At 40.4% G+C, this 19624-nt stretch overlaps 1 protein-coding gene and 1 long non-coding RNA gene across 3 annotated transcripts in view; one reads left to right on the top strand and one right to left on the bottom strand.

The window, feature by feature from the left end:
- The window catches only part of ABHD3 (abhydrolase domain containing 3, phospholipase), a 49666-nt gene extending 30277 nt beyond the window's left edge, over positions 1-19389 (bottom strand). The window contains exons 1-4 of the mRNA NM_001076187.1: positions 19141-19389; positions 18494-18657; positions 17133-17315; positions 1226-1271 (exon numbers count right to left, since the gene is read on the bottom strand). Coding sequence (NP_001069655.1) covers positions 1226-1271; positions 17133-17315; positions 18494-18657; positions 19141-19302 — 555 coding nt within the window. The 5' untranslated portion in view covers positions 19303-19389. The remainder of the gene's footprint in view (positions 1-1225; positions 1272-17132; positions 17316-18493; positions 18658-19140) is intronic.
- LOC112444155 (uncharacterized) lies at positions 4550-14266 on the top strand. 2 transcript variants are annotated; one of them, XR_009492720.1, is made up of 2 exons: positions 4550-6159; positions 14089-14266. It is a non-coding gene; the product is annotated as an uncharacterized lncRNA (long non-coding RNA). The 2 variants fall into 2 exon arrangements; XR_003032374.2 differs by lacking the exon at positions 4550-6159 and adding an exon at positions 7329-10578.
- Positions 19390-19624: the final 235 nt, after the last annotated feature.

The raw sequence follows: 19624 nt of genomic DNA, 5'->3' as shown, positions 1-19624 counted from the left end.
TAATAGGCATACAACACAGCTTTGCTGAACAAACAGATCCTTTGTTCTCATTTTATGGGACCAAATGGCCTTTACTTTTCAGCATGTTATTTTCTTGAGAGGCTAAGACCATGCCTTTCCCAGCTTTGTGTCCTGGAAGCATCTAGAAGGACACACAGCAGACAGGAGCTGCTCAGAAATGACTGGCTTGGTCCAGAGCCAGTGACACATTCAAATCTTTCCTTTTAGAGTACCTACAAACCTACCTACGAGATTCCTACAGGGCTGGACCAAATAAGGAAAGTGGAATCTTCACCTTCACAAGGAACTGGAGTAAGACCATAAACACTTTATAACTTTAGCTTTTGCAATCAGGTTGATCTTGATCCCCTCCAGGATTTATCAAGCAAAGTGCAAGAGCTCTTTTCTCCCCCCAAATTCTCATAATGTACCAACATAGTGACATGATTGTAAATTTTTATTTCCAGCATGACTTAATTATTGATAGTCAATATCATTCTCTATCAATGATTCAAAAAAAATAGTTCTTTCTATTCTGATAGAATTGCCTTTGACCTGTTGAAGTGGTGAAGGACTAACAGTTGAAAAGCTTCAAGAAAATTTCAGTGAGTGGAATATTTCTCATTCCGACTCACGGGTAGAACACCAGATAGTGATGATTTTCCAAGAGATGCAAGAAATTCTATCCTAGCAAAAGCTTAGGGCTTAGAAAAGGGGGGAAAAAACTGATTTAAAATAATATCTCCTCTATGTAAACTTTGGCATGCAAATAAGCATATAACATGCAGTCAATCTGTTTCACAGTAACAGTAAATTTCTTAAGTAAATCAAGTATTACTCTATTGGTTAATTTTTTTTTGGCACTAGTTAATTTTTAAAGAAAATGTGTTTTTCATTAAAAATGATGTTGATAAATATTTGTTGACGCTAACCTACAGTAAGTATAAAAAGTTGAGTTACAAAATAAGGCCTTATTTAAAAAAATAGAAATATGTAACATTTTAAAATTTAAATATAAGATCTGGATGAACACAGACTAAGAAGACTCCCCTGGTTGTGTAATTATGGGTTTTACAAGTTTCCTTTTTATCGTCTTACCCGTATTTTTCCACAATGAACTTGTATTATAGATATAATAAGTTATCTTAAATCAAAAAGAGTATCTTTTTGTTATAAAACTGGATTTCTTTAAAAATTAAGCTGCTGTCATTTTAAATTTACTTACCAAGAGATTCTCCCCCGCCACTCCTCTGTTGTTAAAAACCACATATCTAAAAACCAAGAAAATAATTTTTGTTATTTTTATGCATGATCTTGACAATATAATATAAAATCGTCTTCCTGGGCCTGTATTAGAGCATTAAAAGGTTCTTAGAAATCTGTTCCAAAGAAACAAGGATGTTTGATAATGTCATTAAATGCACTAAAATACATTTCTAGTTCTCTAAAGTCAACATATGGATTCAAACCAGAAAACTATATATCAAAGTGGTATTAAATTTTCCTACCAAAAGCAGAATCTTTGCAACTTCTTCCTATGTAGATGTGTAGGCCTCCAATAAATAATAAATTCAGAATAAAACAATTCTGAATACAAGTCAAACTTAAATGTTTTTGCTTCAAATTAAAAAATGTCTTCTAACTATTCTATTTGTAACATGAAAATGTTAGTCACTCAGTCATGTCTGACTCTTTGTGACCACATGGACTGTAGCCCGCCAGGCTCCTCTGTCCATGGGATTCTCCAGGCAAGAATACTGGAGTGGGTTGCCAATTCCTCCTCCAGGGGATCTTCCTGACCCAGGGATTGAACCCACATCTCCTGCACTGAAGGCAGATTCTTTACCATCTGATCCACCAGGGAATGAGCATCTATTCCTATCCTGAGAAATAGCTCTTGTCCCCTCAAAGCTCAGCAAATAGAGACTGGAATTTTACCTGCGGTGAAAACATCATGGCAGGTAGAATTGCGAGGGACATGGCACCTGAGCTGGAAGGCTGGGTCCCCACTATGCTACTGCTTGGTGTTCGGCTGACCTGGGGGAGGAAAGAATAGCTCTGTGTCCTACAATCCTGTTTGCCTGTCCTGGGTCAGCGGTCATAAGTGAAGGGCTTTAGAGTAGCACTGGCTGACAGTAACTATACAAAGACCATTAGCTAATTAGTAGCAGTGGTAGTTGCAACATCATGCTACCTTTACGCAGTCATTCTGCACTGACAAACTTTCCATCAACCATAACCCCACATATGTATTTTTGCCATCTTCACACAAAATCCTGACTTGTGTCTGCATGGGTTCTCTTTGGCTTAGTGAATCTATATTCATGTCAATTAAAATTCATTTTCTTTTTGTCTTTCTACTTAATTAATCAATCAAGATTATTTAAGGTTCTAATTTAACCCTGCATCCCTTTTGTCTATTTAAAGCATTTACTATCTTTGTTTTCATGATGTATTTAACACAAAAGAAATAAATACAAAAAGCCTATAATTAAGAATATATAGAACAATTTTGTATGTACTCTAATTGCTTCTTTCAAGGTACTGTTGATCAACGTATGGGTTCTAGCACCAATGAATTGAATATTCACTAATAAATACTCATGACTTGGATGGACTCAGGGGGTTTAGATTTTACTTCAGGATTTTTTGCAAAGAAATTCTTTCTCGCATCTGAAAGGTCAGATAGACAGCTTTATTATGCCCTACTGAAAGAAGAGGCCCTACTAAAAGGCCCTACTAACAGAGTTTTGCCAAGAAAACCCACTGGTCATAGCAAATACCCTCCTCCAACAACACAAAAGAAGACTCTACACACGGACATCACCAGATGGTCAACACCAAAATCAGATTGATTATATTCTTTGCAGCCAAAGATGGAGAAGCTGTATACAGTCAGCAAAAGCAAGACCAGAAGCTGACTGTGGCTCAGATAATGAACTCCTTATTGCCAAATTCACACTTAAATTGAAGAAAGTAGGGAAAACCACTAGACCATTCAGATATGACCTAAATCAAATCCCTTATGACTATACAGAGGAAGTGACAAATAGATTCAGGGGATTCGATCTGATAGAGTGCCTGAAGAACTATGGGCGTAGGTTCGTGACATTGGACAGGAAGCAGTGATTAAGACCATCCCCAAGAAAAAGAAATGCAAAAAAGCAAAACCGTTGTCTGAGGAGGCCTTACAAACAGCTATGAAAAGAAGAGAAGCAAAAGGCAGAGGAGAAAAGGAAAGATATACCCATTTGAATGCAGAATTCCAAAGAATAGCAAGGAGAGATAAGAAAGCTTTCCTCAGTGATTAATGCAAAGAAATAGAAGAAAACAATAGAATAGGAAAGACTAGAGATCTCTTCAAGAAAATTAGAGATACCAAGGGAACATTTCATGCAAAGATGGGCACAATAAAGGACAGAAATGGTATGGACCTAACACAAGCAGAAGTTATTAAGAAGAGGTGGCAAGAATACACAGAAGAACTGTACAAAAAAGATCTTCACGACCCAGATAATCACGATGGTGTGATCACTCACCTAGAGCCAGACATCCTGGAATGTGAAGTTAAGTGGGCCTTAGAAAGCATCACTACAAACAAAGCTAGTGGAGGTGATGGAATTCCAGTTGAGCTATTTCAAATCCTAAAAGATGATGCTGTGAAAGTGCTGCACTCAATATGCCAGCAAATTTGGAAAACTCAGCAGTGGCCAAAGGACTAGAAAAGGTCAGTTTTCATTCCAATTCCTAAGAAAGGCAATGCCAAAGAATGCTCAAACTATCACACAATTGCACTCATCTCACATGCTAGCAAAGTTATGCTTAAAATTCTTCAAGCCAGGCTTCAACAGTGTGTGAACTGTGAACTTCCAGATGTTCAAGCTGGATTTAGAAAAGGCAGAGGAACCAGAAATCAAATTGCCAACATCCGCTGGATCATCAAAAAAGCAAGAGAGTTTCAGAAAAACATCTACTTCTGCTTTATTGACTCTGCCAAAGCCTTTGACTGTATGGATCACAACAAACTGTGGAAAATTCTGAAAGAGATGGGAATACCAGACCACCTGATCTGCCTCTTGAGAAATCTGTATGCAGGTCAGGAAGCAACAGTTAGAACTGGACACGGAACAACAGACTGGTTCCAAATAGGAAAAGGAGTACATCAAGGCTGTATATTGTCACCCTGCTTATTTAACTTATATGCAGAGTACGTCATGAGAAATGCCAGACCAGATGAAGCAAAAGCTGGAATCAAGATTACTGGGAGAAATATCAATAACATCTGATATGCAGATGACACCACCCTTATGGCAGAAAGTGAAGAACTAAAGAGCCTCTTGATGAAAGTGAAAGAGGAGAGTGAAAAGGTTGGCTTAAAACTCAACATTCAGAAAACGAAGATCATGGCATCTGGTGTCATCACTTCATGGCAAATAGATGGGGAAAGAATGGAAACAGTGACAGATTTTATTTTGGGGGGCTCCAAAATTAATTAATTTCATGTAGCCATGAAATTAAGAGATGCTTGCTCCTTCGAAGAAAAGTTATGACCAATCTAGACAGCATATTGAAAAGCAGAGATATTACTTTGTCAACAAAGGTCCGTCTAGTCAAAGTTATGGTTTTTCCAATAGTCATGTATGGATGTGAGAGTTGGACTATAAAGAAAGCTGACTGCTGAAGAATTGGTGCTTTTGAACTGTGGTGTTGGAGAAGACTCTTGAGATTCACTTGGACTGCAAGGAGATCCAGCCAGTCCATTCTAAAGGAAATTAGTCCTAAATATTAATTGGAAGGGCTGATGCTGAAGCTGAAACTCCAGTTCTTTGGCCATATGATGCAAAGAACTGACATTTGAAAAGACTCTGATGTTGGGAAAGATTGAATGTGGGAGGAGAAGGGCACACCAGAGGATGAGAAGGTTGGATGGCATCACTGACTCAATGGACATGAGTTTGAGTCAACTCCGGGAGTTGGTGATGGATGGGAAGCCTGGCGTGCTGTAGTCCATGGGGTCACAAAGAGTCAGACACGACTGAGCAACTGAACTGAACTGAACTTAAAGAAGACAGATGTTTTAAAATCTCAGAACTCTGATTTGAGAAAAGGCTAGAAATATTAAATTTTATTGACTAGTTAGAGAAAGATTTAAAATATACTACAAAAACATGCAGGAAAGTTAAAGTGCTGCATGGTCAGTTAATCTTTGCTAAGAAAGAATGGCAAGACAGCCACTTGTATTTATTGCATAAGCACCTAAGTAACACAGGAATTGGAGCTAAATTTAATTATGACCTTGAAGCTTTCCGTCATTCAGAAAAGAACCACTTTCAGCATGCAAACACGACTTCAGGATTAAAAATGGCTTCCAAGGTAAGATATCATCATGTGACTGTCCCGAGAGAAGGGGACAGAGCTAGTGAGGGGAAAGAAAGCGATGATCTGCACACTCAGGAAAGAGCAGCCTATGCACTTGGGATTTTCTTCCAAACTGCACACAGAGATGTCTGCACTTTCTTTTAGCCAACTCTGAACAGTGGCTCACAGCTCCAATACCTCTCGCTAGAGGAGAAAATGTACTGACCCCTCCACAGGCCTTTGTTCTTGACCCTGTTCAATCATCTGTATGTACTTCTATAGATTAAGATATGCGTTCACCACAGTATCTACCTCTAGCCTTGGGAATGAGGCAGAGAGATACAGGAGGATAGACAGGGCAGCTTTGGAGGCAGGAAGCCTGAAGGCTTCCACATGGCTCCCTTCTCCCATCCAACTGGTGACAATCAGTTAGCTGCTCTCGTTTAACCCCTTTTCTGCCTTCACCATCATCAGGGGACACTTTAGCAAAATGAAAAGAACTGGTTGAAATACAACTACTCTTCCTAAGACATTTGATAGGCCCCTCTTAACTTTATAACTGCTCTATCCAAATTATTTTCACAATTTCTCCCAAACTATTTATCTATTTATTTTTTAAGTTTTATTTATTTGACTTTACCAGGTCTTAGTTGCAACATGCAGGATCCATTCAAACTCTTAGATGTGGCATCTGGGATCAAGTTCCCTGACCAGGGTTCAAACCCAAGCCCCCTGCATTGGGAGTATGGAGTCTTAGCCACTGTATCACAAGAGAAGTTCCCTCCCAAGTAATTTTAAAGGGTATGTATATGAGGGAAATTGTTCTGTAAAACTTATTTTTCCTGTGCATTTTAACTATTTAAATTTTCTTCTTAAAACAGGTAAAATACAAATAAAGAGGAGACACTAAATAAATAAAATCTGGAATTGAGAATTTTCTATGACAACAGACCACATTAACTAGGAAAGCTCTTAATGAAGGTTAAGTAAGAGGCAGAGAGCTACCCTCAAGGCAGGATTTCTCAACATTGGGCACTATGGGCATTTTGGATCAAGTACTTCTTTGTAGAAGGGCTATTGAGAACCACTTGGTTGAGAACCACTGTTACGAAGAAATGAGTCAGATAGCCTTGAATCTGCTCAAGCCCAGTGATCCACCAGAACAAAGGAATTTTTATCATACAACTTTAGTTTTCAGTTCTAAGATTCCACGAGTCTTTGAGTCTATGAATGAACAGAATAATCAGCAAAGTCTGGAGTGAGAAGAATATTCAGGGATCAGTATTTTGATTTCAGATAATAACAACAGATTATTCTAGGCATTTTACATGAGTATTAATATTGGAATGACTCATTCATTCGAAAATTTATTGAACAGACTAGTTACTGGGTTAAAGATTCAGTTCGTGCTTGTAGGAGAAAAACAAAATAAAAATATAAGGTTCCTGGCCTCAAGAAGAAAAAGTGAAAATATTAGCTGCTCAGTCGTGTCCAACTCTTTGTGACCCCAAGGACTGTAGCCCTCCAGGCTCCTCTATCCATGGTATTCTCTAGGCAAGAATACTGGAGTGGGTTGCCATTCCCTTCTCTAGGGGATCTTCCCGACCTAGAGATCAGGAAGACCAAGTCTCCTGCATCACATGCAGATTCTTAACCATCTGAGCCACCATGTAGGAATGTATAAAAGTTTCTAAGGGATGAGAAAATAGACCATGTTAGGCTAATGATACTAGGCTAACGATAGAAACTAAAGAAAATTAAAAAAAATAATAAGTTAGGATCAAAATAGGCTTAGGGTGCAGATTGCCAGGCTAAGGAAAAATGACAAGGAAGTTCTGCTTCCAGAAATGTCATGGTAGATCCTGCAAGGCCAGCCCTTCCATAGAGTAATAACTAAATGCTTGATGAATTATAAAGGCAATGGAGAACACCCAAAGCAGGCAGAAACTAAATGGGACTTGACACTTGGAAGAAAAAAAATGGCATTGGGTAAGTCTCCTTTCACAGCTTTTTGCCTGAGGGGAGGCACCAGCTGGTATTATCCAGTAATAGATAAAGGTCAAATAAAAATGTTCAGTCTCATGGGCTTGAAAAATCAGAAAACAGAATTTGCTGCAACTATAAGAGAAAATGAGGGGAGAAACCTCAGAAAAGAGAGAGATACAGAGGCAGAGGCCTAAATTCTGGATAAAGACACTGGGTGCAAAGCTCTGACTGAGTTTTCTGCGCCATGGGCCCCAAGCAGTCCAGTTAAGGATGAAAACCTGAACAGAGACCTCAGCTGCTGTCTGCTGCAGATGGGACAGAGTTTGAAGTTTGAATTTACTCAAATTATCTGCCTGAAAAACAAAAATTAGTCATTAGAAAATGTATAGAAACTCTTTAGAAATACATAACAGAATCCAGAGTCTCTACAATGGATCATTCAAATTGTTCAGAACAAAATCCACAATTACCATACTGTGAAGAAACAGAAAAATGTGGCCCAACTCAAGAGATAAGATAATCAATGTAACTGAAGCTGAGACAGTCCAAGGTGTTAGAATGAATAGGCGTGGATTTCAAGCCGCTTTTATAACTGTCCTCAAGGACATAGATGAAAACTAGCTTGTAATGAATTTTCCAGAACAATAAAACCTATCAAAAATGGAAAGCCTAGGTTAAAAAAATACAATACTGAAATAAAAAATATTCACTGGATTTGCAAATTGCAGTTCCAATCTCAAGATGAGAGAGGAAAAAAAAAGATTGGAAAAAAATGAATAAAATTTCATTGATTTGGGGGACATTATCAAAAGATCAAACATGCCTGTAATTTTGGATCCAGAAGGAGAGGAGAGAATAGGACAGAAAATATATTTAAAGAAATAATGGCCAAAATTTTGACAATTTTGATTTTAAAAGACACAATTCATAGACTCAAAAAGAGAGAGAAAAGCGACAGGGGAAGGAGGGAATCAAAAATCATACAACAGTAAAATATTAAACAGTAATACAGTAAACTTGATATCTAGCATATCTATAAAGACATTTAATGTGATTGGACTTAAAAGCTTTAATTAAAAGGCAGATGTTGTCAGACTGGATAAAAACCTTCAAGACCCAACTATATGCTATCTACAAGCAAGGCACTGAAAATAAACATAGATACTTTGAAAGTTAAAGTATAAAAAAAGATATATCACATAAATAAAAGCCTAAGTAGGACAGAGTGGATACAGTAATATCAGATAGATGTCACAACCAGAGACAAAGAAAGACATTTCATAATGATGTAAGAGTTCATTCACAGGAAGATTAACAATCATAAATGTACATGTGACTCATAACAGAGGTTCCAAATACATGACCTAAAAATTGATAGAATTAAATGGAGAAATAGAAAATCCACAATCATAGTTGATTCTAACATCCTCACATCAGCAAGACAAAAAAATTAGTAAAGATATAAAGTATATGAATAACATTAACAACTATCTTAGCCTAATTCACATTTGTATAACCTAATTAACTATCATAACCTGATTTACAATTGTATAACACTACATCCAACAGTGTAATACATTCTTATTAAAAAATGATAATACCTGAATATTTCCAACCTCACTAAGATCAGAAGGACATCAAGACAGATAAATATAATTCATATACTTTCTTCTAGAATATGAAGCATCAGAAATCAAACACATAATTAACGAGAATATATTACTGACCACATTAATGCCCAGCTCCTGATTATCACACGGTAATGGAGAACAGCGAAAGTTAATTCATAAATCATGAGCCTCATTCTCTCATTCTCTTGTTTCAACTCTTTCCCTATAAAATCTATTCTCTGAGTAGGAAACATGACTTATTTGCCTGTTGTGTCTACAGTTTCCTGATAAAATTGAGTCCTGTGATATTACAGGTCTATAAGCAAAAATCATGAGACTTGAGGAGCTAATTGTTCCCAAGTTGGGAGCCTGAGATATCCAAGGATGTGAAAATGTAGTAAAGGAGAGTTTTCAAAAATGACCAAGATTTCAAACAGCCTAACAGAAGTCAGTTGGTGATGGAACGGGGAAACCTGGCGAGCTGCAGTCCATGGGGTCGCAAAGAGTCAGACACGACTGAGTGACTGAACTGAACTGAACAGAAGTCGTGTATTTTTCTGCAGCAAGGCTGCACAGTGGAAACTTAACCCTGTCACACTGTTTAATTTTGGTGAAATTACTAACACTATAGTTCTGTTTTTGGTTGGTAAAATGGGGTTAGTAATATATATCTTGGAATTGAGTTCATATTAAATAAAATAACTTGTATATGGCACCTATTATGTGGCAGGCACTCAACAAAGCTAAATTTAATTATGGTAAACAAAAATAGCAATTCTAATTATTTTGTGCTGATCACAAGCTCTAAGTGTCCTCGTGAATTTAAAACAAAAAGAGACCAACAAGATAACATTTAACTAAATGCAATTTATTAGGCTAAATATTTCAAAACCAGGGCCACAAGGGGAAAACGTCAGTTATCTTTGATGTGAGGAAGCTGAAAACCTTATTATACCATTAGTGTCAAGAGTTCTTTTTCAACAATCTCTGAAAATGTCTTATTGGAATCTTTTTTCCCCATTAGTGCTCCCATTTTCCCTAACATTTACTCAGTTGTTTTCTGACATTCTCATATTTTATCTTACTAATTTGAATTCTAGCTGGGTCTCTTTGGTATTTCTGTTAACTTAAGACCCAGTTGAACTAACTTACAGAAAATCCTATTTAAGAACAAAAGAGTTCTACATTAATAATAATAATATTTTAATAAAAAATAAAATAAATAATAATAATGAACTAACAGGAATTACTCTACGTCACAGCCCACTGCTGGCAACTTTATCTCCCCAAACCAAGTCAGAGACATGTATGTGTTCTAGGACGTAGATTCCAATGGCTGCTCCACCTTAGCCAGGTCTCACCTTCCTTCTCCCTGTTCTGCCCACTGCCTGGCCAGGCACACTGCTGTCTCTGGGCCCTCCTAGGATGGTTTCTCAGCTGGTAATAGGGCCAAGGAAGTAAGTACCTCATTTCCATCTGAACAGACTAAAAGAATGATGCTCCTTGGCCAGACTAAAAGAATGTGAGGCATGTGGCATCTTAATTCCCTGACCAGCGATGGAACCCACGCTCAATGCCCTTTGCATTGGAAGCTCAGAGTCTTAATTAACCACTTGATCGCCAGGTAAGTCCGAGGGTCTTTTCTGAGGGTCTTTTCTAAGCCAGACCATGGCCTGCTTCACTTCTTTAACTTTCCTAGCTTAATACTTTAACAAATGTTCATCATGGGCCAAGGTTCTTCATACACATTACATGCAATCCTTATACCCCTATGAAGTATAGGTGTCTTTACAGATGAGAAAATTGAGGCACAGATTAACTAAATAATTCGTCCATGGAAACATGGGTAGTATGTGACAAGGCTGGATTCTGAATGCAGGCAGATTTGACTTGGTGATCCACTTAAATAACTCACTATGTTGCCCCATGCTATCTAAACTAGTAACATTGAAGTCTCTTTTTCCAAAAAGATGGGTGCTCTGAACACAGAGTACCCTTTGAGTGCATGTCAGCTCTGATAAAAAGAGCTTTGTCCCTGAAAGTTTGTTAATTAAGGTATCATTTTATAGTGGAACATCTAACAGCAAGTTCCCTAAAGAACAGGATCACTTGTTGGCATCCACCATATCCTTTCCCAGAAATGCCATTAAATAAGCTACGTACCTCATTCAGTGCTTTCTAACATTTAGCATTATCTCATCTAGCCAGTCTCATGAATAATCAACTGACTCATTTTCAAAACTTCAAAAATGAAATTATTTTAACAAAAAATCATAAACATACTTTCAGATAAAAAACATTCTGATGTTAATTTAAAATGATGTCTTATCTAAGATACTGCTTTTAGATTGTTGTTCAGTCACTAAGCTGTGTCCAACTCTTACAACCCCATGGACTGCAGCATGCCAGGCTTCCCTGTCCTTCACCATCTCCTTGAATTTGCTCAAAACTCAAAAGCTCAAAACCATGAGTTTGTGCAAACTCATGTTCATTGAGTTGGTGATGCCATCTAATCATCTCATGCTCTGTCATTCTCTTGCCTGAAATCCTTTCCAGTATCAGGGTATTTTCCAATGAGTTGGCTCTCTGCAGCAGGTGGCCAAAGTACTGGAGCTTCAGCTTCAGCGTCAGTCCTTCCAATGAATAATCAGGGTTGATTCCCTTTAGGATTGACTGGTTTGATTTCCTTGCAGTCCAAGGGACTCTCAAGAGTCTTCGCCAGCACCACAGTTCAAAAGCACCAATTCTTTGGCATTCAGCCTTCTTTATGGTCCAATTCTCACATTCGTACCTGAGTACTGGAAAAACCATAGCTTTGACTAGTAGTCAAAGCTCATCCTTTCGTTTTTGTGCCTGATTTTCAATAGTTCATTCTCCTCCTCCTTCCTCCCTCAGGAAGAGTCTTCCAACAGCCCTCCACTGTGCTCTTAATGCTTCAGGAAAAGCTAACCATCTAGCCTCCGCTGGTACTACTTCCTCTACATAAAAAAATGTGCAAGCCCAAACTCCAAACTGGAAAGTGAAGGAGCATTTACAATTAGTCAAATTTTAACCTCTTGAAAATCATCTCCCACTTTAACGGAAAGGAGAATAAAGGAGTAGCTCTTAGGCTAAAACAATCTACAGTAGCAAATAGAGAAAATTAAAAAGACAGAGAAAATACAAAAAGTGATAAAAGGAGACAACAGATATTAGGTTGATGTATCTGTATTAGCAACTATGTGGTGTTATCAAGAAATTTTGAGTTCTCTGCATGTGATGTGTATTTATTCTTCCTGAAACATTTGTAGCCCTAAGAGTTACAATAATGGTAAGTTTTAAACTAGGAAACATAAATATCTCTAATTTTCTTCTTTCCCATAGGTAAAAGAGTTATTGATGGTCAAAGGTTGACACTGGAATTGTCTGTATTTCTGCATTACTTTCATGTTGAAAAGACATTTGCTGAAGCATTTTGATCCACTTGACCTTTACTTCTTTGTCAACTTCATACACCTATTAAACATCTTAAAATTTAAAAAATAAATCATCGCCCACTTTAAATATCTCAGAAAGATAAATGATGGACACTGGCATCCTTGCTCCCAATAGTGGGCTCTGCTGTGAAGGACAGGAGATATCAGTCCTATCAAACCACAGAAGAAATCAGTGCTTTCTGTATTTTTTTAATGTTCTTTAAAAAATTTTTTTTTGTTTTAATTTCTTTCTTTTTGGCTGTGCTGGGTCTTCGTTGCTGCGGGCGGCGGGCGGGCTTTTCTCAAGTTGCAGTGAGCTGGTGTGTTAGGTGTTCACTTGTGTCCGACTCTTTGCAACCCCCTGGACTATGGCCCGCCAGTCTCCTCTGTCCATGGAATTCTCCAGGCAAGAATGTTGGAGTGGGTAGCCATTATCTTCTCCAGGGGATCTTCTAGATCCAGGCTTTTGAATTCAGGTCGCCTGAATTTTAGTCAGATTCTTTACCACCATGGAAGCAGTGAGCTGGGGCTACTCTCTATTTGCACCATGAGGGCTCCTCATTGCTGTGGTTTCTCTTGTTCTCACAGGCTCTAGGGCACACTGGCTTCAGTAGCTGCGGTGCAAGGGCTTAGTTGTTCCACAGCATGTGGGATCTTCCTGGCTCAGGGATTGAACCCGGGTCTCCTGCATTGGCAGGAGGATTCTTTACAACTAAGATACCAGGGAAGCCCCTGTGAGTATTTTTTAAGTGTGTCAAGAAGGAAATTTTTTGAAACATAAGCCTGCAATCTTGACTAATTCCTCAATTGATCCTTTTGTCCTCTTCTGCTGTTTCTCTCTTTTCTCTGTCAAAATTTAACTGTGTGATCCAGGAATTCCCTGGCAGTACAGGGGTTAGGACTCCACACTTCCCATTGCAGGGGACCCAGGTTCAATCCCTGGTCAGGGAACTAGGCTACTGTAAGCCGTTCGGCCAAATAAACAAACAAATGTGTGACTCACTCTTGCTCTTGTTTCCTGAGGCCTTTTTTGCCCAGCAGCGGGGCTTCCTTCCTCCTGCCCTGCTACATATTCTCAGATTGTCCTTTATCCACCCTCATTCTCCTGGCCCTTTCAGTTGCATCCAACCATGCTGACCTATTTCTTCCCTCTATAAAGTGTCTCGCTTGCTTCCTGGCAGTACAGAATCCTGGCCCTTGCAACGCTCTGATCAGTCAGTGCTGGAGACTGTCCGGGATCTCTCAATGTCCACCCTCCCCTTCTTCCTCAGTAACAGAGTCCCCCAGTTTCCTCTGGGTACATAGCTGCTCCAAATAAAAATTTTACTCTCAAACATCCTTTCCAGCTAAGAAAGAGCAGACCCATGTGAGGAAAGCAAAACTAACAAGCACATTTGTTGCAAAGCATCCTTAAAAAAATATGGTGCCTTCTCTAGTCTCCGTTTTTCCTTCTTCTTGGGGGTTGGAATGCAGATGTGACAGCTGGAGCTGAAGCAGCCATAAGTTATGAAGTGACATGAGAAAAGAAACTTACTTTTTCCCAAAAAGTATTTATTTATTTATTTAAAGTATTTATTTATTCGACTGTATTTATTTATTTATTATTATTTATTTATTTATTATTAATTATTATTATTATTATTAAAATAAAGTATTTATTTATTTATTCTTGGTTGCAGCATGTGGGATCTAGTTCCCTGGCCAGGGATTGAACCTGGGCCCCCTGCTTGGGAGCGAAGAGTCTTAGCCACTGGACCACCAAGAAAGTCCCAAAACTTGCTCTTCTGATGCTACAGAAACTCAGTCCACCTTCTTAGATTTTCACATGAGAGAGAAGTAAACCTGTACCTTGTTTAAGTCACTGTTAGTCTGAGTTTTCTGTCACTTGAAGCCAATCCTGGTCCTCTCTAATGAATTTCTTCTTTATTACTGAATATTCTCTGTCAGTTCCACTAGACAGTGTTTATGCTCTTTGGGAACAGAGGTTCGGATACTGTACTTGATTATGCCAAAATACTTAATAACTGACCTAGATGCCAATGAACTTATTATTACACAATTCTAGACAGGTCACTCTTTTTAAATATTAGTTGGGGGGTGGCATAAAATAGATGAATGGTCTCAATAGAAGATGATTAAGATGCTCTTAGAGTTACCATTTTTCTCTCTGACCTTACTTGAACTAGTATACAGTATAGTGTTTGTTTTAATCATGTCTGACTCTTTGAGACCCCATGGACTATAGCCCACTAGGCTCCTCTGTCCATGGGATTTTCCCAGCAACAATACTGGAGTAGGTTGCCCTTTTCTCCTCCTGGGGCTCTTCCCAACCCAGGGATCGAACCGAGTGTCCTATGTCTCCTGCATTGGCAGGCAGATTCTTTACCGCTGAGCCACTGGGGAAGTGTTGGAACTTAATTCAGAGAATAGGAAAAAGATTTAAGAAAACAGGATATTATCCTTGTATACAAAATAATACCTCTTAGGCTGTGTTATTGAATAGAATTTCTTTTTAAAGAAATCTTAGAGAAATGAATAAGATTTCCAGCTACTTTATCAATTATATGGGTATAACTTATTACAGGGAATAATTTTTTCTCCAGTACTCTGGTTTCTGTGAGGGCTTCTCTCTAAATACACTCTTGGCCTCCTGGTCGTCTTGCTTTATTTGCTCTCTGGGAGCTGAAGGACTTTTCTAATTAATACAATTTGGAAGAATGACTGGAGTTGTCTGACTTGCAAATTCTCTTCTCCTCCCAGAGGCAAGTTAATTCAGCAAGTACATGGTGCACTCTGCCAGTGAAGGTAGGCCAAGCATTCCCCATTCAGTTTCATTTACCTTTGCCCTCCTCTGCTCACCATTACCTTAAGTGACCCTCAGCTTACTTTCCTTTCATTATTAATTTTGAATTACTGGACTTTAACAGAAAAGTTCTGCCTCTTTGTTTGGGGTACAGGAAAAGACATCTACTTAAGAGTAACAGTAAATTTTTAGGTTTCAGTTGTCCACATGAGAGGAGTTAGGTTGTCTCTAAATCATATCTCACCAGTGAAACGCCAATGATTCCCTGTTGACCTGACAGAATGCACAACCCTCCCTATAAACTTGAACTTTCCGTAAGATAGTAACTGAGGCTTGAAGGCACATGCATCATCCTGATACTGGGGGTGCTCATGCAACTCTATTGTATAAGAAACATTATCATAATGTACAAGCATTCCTGTGAGGAAACTAGATGTTTCTCAAGAAGCAGGTTTGCTTGTACTTGCTCTTTAAACTATTAAAAAAAACTGTTCTACTCTTATCAGGGAATAGAAAGTTCACAAAGGAAGATAAACATATCTACAGATCTGCTTTGTTCAAGGCATGAAACCACCTGCTACAACCTAATTCGTTTCAGCTCTGCAAGTGGCAGTTCCAACATTTGAACCCAGACCTGTCTTTAAAGCCCACGCACTTCCCCCACATTACACACCTTTCCCCAGGCTCTGTTATCTGCTTCATCCCGTGCAAGGGATCATCAGTGACTTAGATCTGTTTTGCAGCCTAAGGACTCAGTCTAGACTTGTACCAAAGTACAGGACCCTTTTTTTTTTTTTTTAATGTCAGTGGCACTGAAACCACCTGACTGTCTCCAATAGACTGCAAACATACTTAATAGGAGGTGGAGTCTAAATTCTTACCTGCTGACTTAAGGCTGACCACATGACTTGTTTTGACTACAATCTGGCAGAAACAATATTGTGAGCATGCTTAAACTGTAGTGTTGGTTGCTCAGTCATGTCTGACTCTTTGTGACCCCATGGACTATAGCCCGCCAGGCTCCTCTGTCCATAGAATTCTCCAGACAAGAATACTGCAGTGGGTTACCATTCCCTTCTGCAGGGGATCTTTCTGATTCAGGGATTGAACCTGGGTCTCCTGCACTGCAGGCAGATTCTTCACTGTCTGAGCCACCATCAGGGAATGGGCCTGAAGAAGACTTGCAGCTGTCACTTTAGATTCTTTAAAAAAATTTTTTAGATTTTATTTATTTATTTATTTTGGCTGTGCTGGGTCTTCATTACTGTGCATGGGCTTTCTCTAGTTGTGGTGAGCGGGGACTACTCTTCACTGTGGTTTGCAGGCTTTTCATTGCTGTGGCTTCTCTTTATTGCAGAGCACAGGCTCTTGAGCAAGGGCTCAGTAGCTGTAGTGCACAGGCTTAGTTGCCCTACAGCATGTGGGATCTTCTTTTAACCTATGTTCCCTGCATTGGCATGCAGATTCTTAATCACTGGACCACCAGGGAGGTCTGACTTTTGGACTCTTGGGACCCTCTGCCACCCAGTGAACACTGGTGAGCCTGATAGAGGGTGAAAGATCACGTGGAGCTGACACGAGCCATTGCTGCAGATGACTCCCAAGCCAAGAGTTGCCCTGGCTGCTGACCACAAATGCATGAATTATTCCATCCAAGGCAAAAAGAACCACCCAACTGAGCTCAGCCCAAACTGTTGACGCACAGAATTGTGAGCAGAAATGCTGCTGTTTTTAACTACTATGTTTGGAGATAATTTGTTATATAACAAAAAAAAGAGGGAAAGAAGGAAGCAGGGAAATTTAGGGGATTACTTAATCCATGAAAGAAATAAGAAGTATTTCAGAAACAAACATGTAGATGCAGTGAAGCCTCATTTAAAATGAATTAAGTGAAAAATAAAAGAAATCATTCATGGGTACCTGTATCCTAGTTCTTCACTGAGGTGGATCATATGAAGGATATAGGATTCCTTGCTTGTTCCAGTGAGGCCAGGCAACAATAAGACAGTAGGTCGGGTGCTGGCGTCCATATAATGCTTACTGTTATCATTATCAAACCAGTCCAGGGAGATCTGTCCTCCATCTGCAGTTTTAATAAGTTCACTGAAAGAAATAATACAAAAGATATACTCCTTTAGTGTTTCAAGTCATCGTTGGTTTTTTTTTTTTTTTTTGGCCACACCACATGGCATGTGGGATCTTAGTTCCCTGACCAGGGATCAATCAAACCCACAACCCCTGCATTGGAAGGGCAGAGTCTTAAACACTGGACAACCAGGGAAGTCCCGCAAGTCATGATTTAGTGTTACTTCTTAATTCTGTATATATACCTGACGTTATTTAGTCATCTTAAAATAACTTTTTTCTGCACCAACACACACGTCACTTTCTTCCATTGCATGGATGTCACAAAATTAGTACAATAAGTATTTTCAGCAAGATCAGTAAAAGGTAGTATACAAAAATGAACTTCAAACTACGTCACATACTTATTTTAACCATTTCCTCATTACTCTGAAATACCCAGCATTGAACCCCTATTTGATTGAGGTCATCCAAATAATTCAACAGGGAAATGATGAGTAAGTAAACTGGCGATCTGGTCACTGCTCTTGCTGTCTTCACTCTATAATGGAGTCTCCTCATAGTGCATATTACAAAATTGGCTTCTTAAAGGTGTCAAAGTACTTCTCACACCGTATCTACAACCTTGAAGAATTTTCCCAAATAAATAGTGCAAGTTCCAGACAACAAAAGAAATTCCAGAAAGGAATAGATGACTCAGGAAAATTAATAATAAGCACCGTTTAAATCTCCTGGTTACTGATATATTCTGGACCACATCTTTTAACACCTTAAGGACATTATCATTGAAACCCATTTGCTTATCAATATGATAAGCATTTTACTGGGGTCCATCACAGAAAGTCCAAATTAACTAGCATCCATCTCACCCCCACCACCAGTTCAATGTACATCATTAAAGAATCTAGGTTCTCAGAGCCAGATGCAGGGCAAATTGGGAAAAGAGTAAGTCCCAAGCACCTCTGTCATCTTAGAAATAAACCGTTTACACCAGAGCACCTCCCCAACACAGTGATGAAAGGTGACACGTGAGTATCTTCCTGCGGTTGCGCGTGTGTGGCACACGTACCTTCCACCTTCATCCCTCCTTGCTCTTCTATATACTTCCTAAGCCAGAGGTTCTACGAACCAAACACTGAAAGTATGCAAAACACTGTGACTTTGAAGAAATGACTGAAAAATGGAAATTTACATACTTCCTGTACTGCACCAGGGGCTTGGAAGTGATGAAAGGTCTCAGCAGCGTCTGTCCTCGACTCTCCCAGCACCAGACGGTCGGGTAGTAGGTTTCTGTCACCACGGGACAGTGGTCCTGAAGGAAGCGGCTGAAACTCTCACCCCCCGTCACTAACTGGGGCTTCTGTGGAGAGAGCCAGTATCAGTGAAGGGCCCAGAACAGAGCAAAGTTTCTGCCAACCGTAAACCAGTAACAAGCGCAGACTAGTACCCCAGCGCGCGAGACCCGTCTGATTAATATCCTTCTTGGAAGCCTGATGCAAGTTCTTCAAACACAACGAACCTAAGAGCGGTTTATTAAACGTCTCTAGGTAAAGGCGAGAGTTGACGCCCGGGAGTCACCCTGAAAAATGTTAAGAGAGCATCTCAGGGGCAGCTCCGCCGGGTTAGCTAAAGGTGACCGGGCAGCGCCACCCGCGCCGAGGTCAGCAGGGTCCCGCGCTCTCGGAGGGCATCCATCAGATGCCGGGGAAAGGGGCCCCCCGGATGGCCCCGGCCACTCGCCCTTGGCTTGCCAGCGGCACCTCCGGCTTCGCCTGCTGTTGTCACTCCCGGCAAAGCTGCCCGCGGCCCTGTGCCAAGGCGCCCGCGCCATCCCCCGGCTCACCTTGGCAATGCTGCTCAGGTAGTAGCAGGCGTAAGCGACGCTGAAGCCCAGGATCAGGGAGAAGCCCACGCCTGAACCGAAGAAACCCACCCGGACTTGATGCTCCAAGTAGTGCGAGAGCTCCCGGGAGAGCATCCGCAAGTCCATGGCTAGGCGCTGCATGGCGCGGGGACCGCGGGCGAGCGGGTCTTGGGGCTGGAGGCCGGCTAGACGGCAAAAGCGGGCGCGGCGCGGCCTCGGACCTTCCACCCGAGCAGCTCCAGCCCGGCTAAGCGCGGCTTCCGCCAGCCGGCGCGGTCGATCAGCCTGCGGAGGCGTAGCCCGGCCCCCCGGCCGCCGCCGGCTCCGCCCCGGTTTCCCCCGGGCCGCCCACACCGCCTGCCACTCAGGAAGCTTCCAGAGGCGCGGTGCCAAGCTGGGCCACCGCTAGGGCGGAGGAGGCGTCTCCGGACCAAGTCGCCGTCAGCCCGAGCGAACCCCCGGA

This window comes from Bos taurus, chromosome 24, assembly GCF_002263795.3.
Source record: "Bos taurus isolate L1 Dominette 01449 registration number 42190680 breed Hereford chromosome 24, ARS-UCD2.0, whole genome shotgun sequence".
Taxonomy (NCBI): Eukaryota; Metazoa; Chordata; class Mammalia; order Artiodactyla; family Bovidae; genus Bos; species Bos taurus.
Note: the sequence above shows the minus strand (reverse complement) of the source record. Positions and strands in the feature narration are given on the sequence as shown.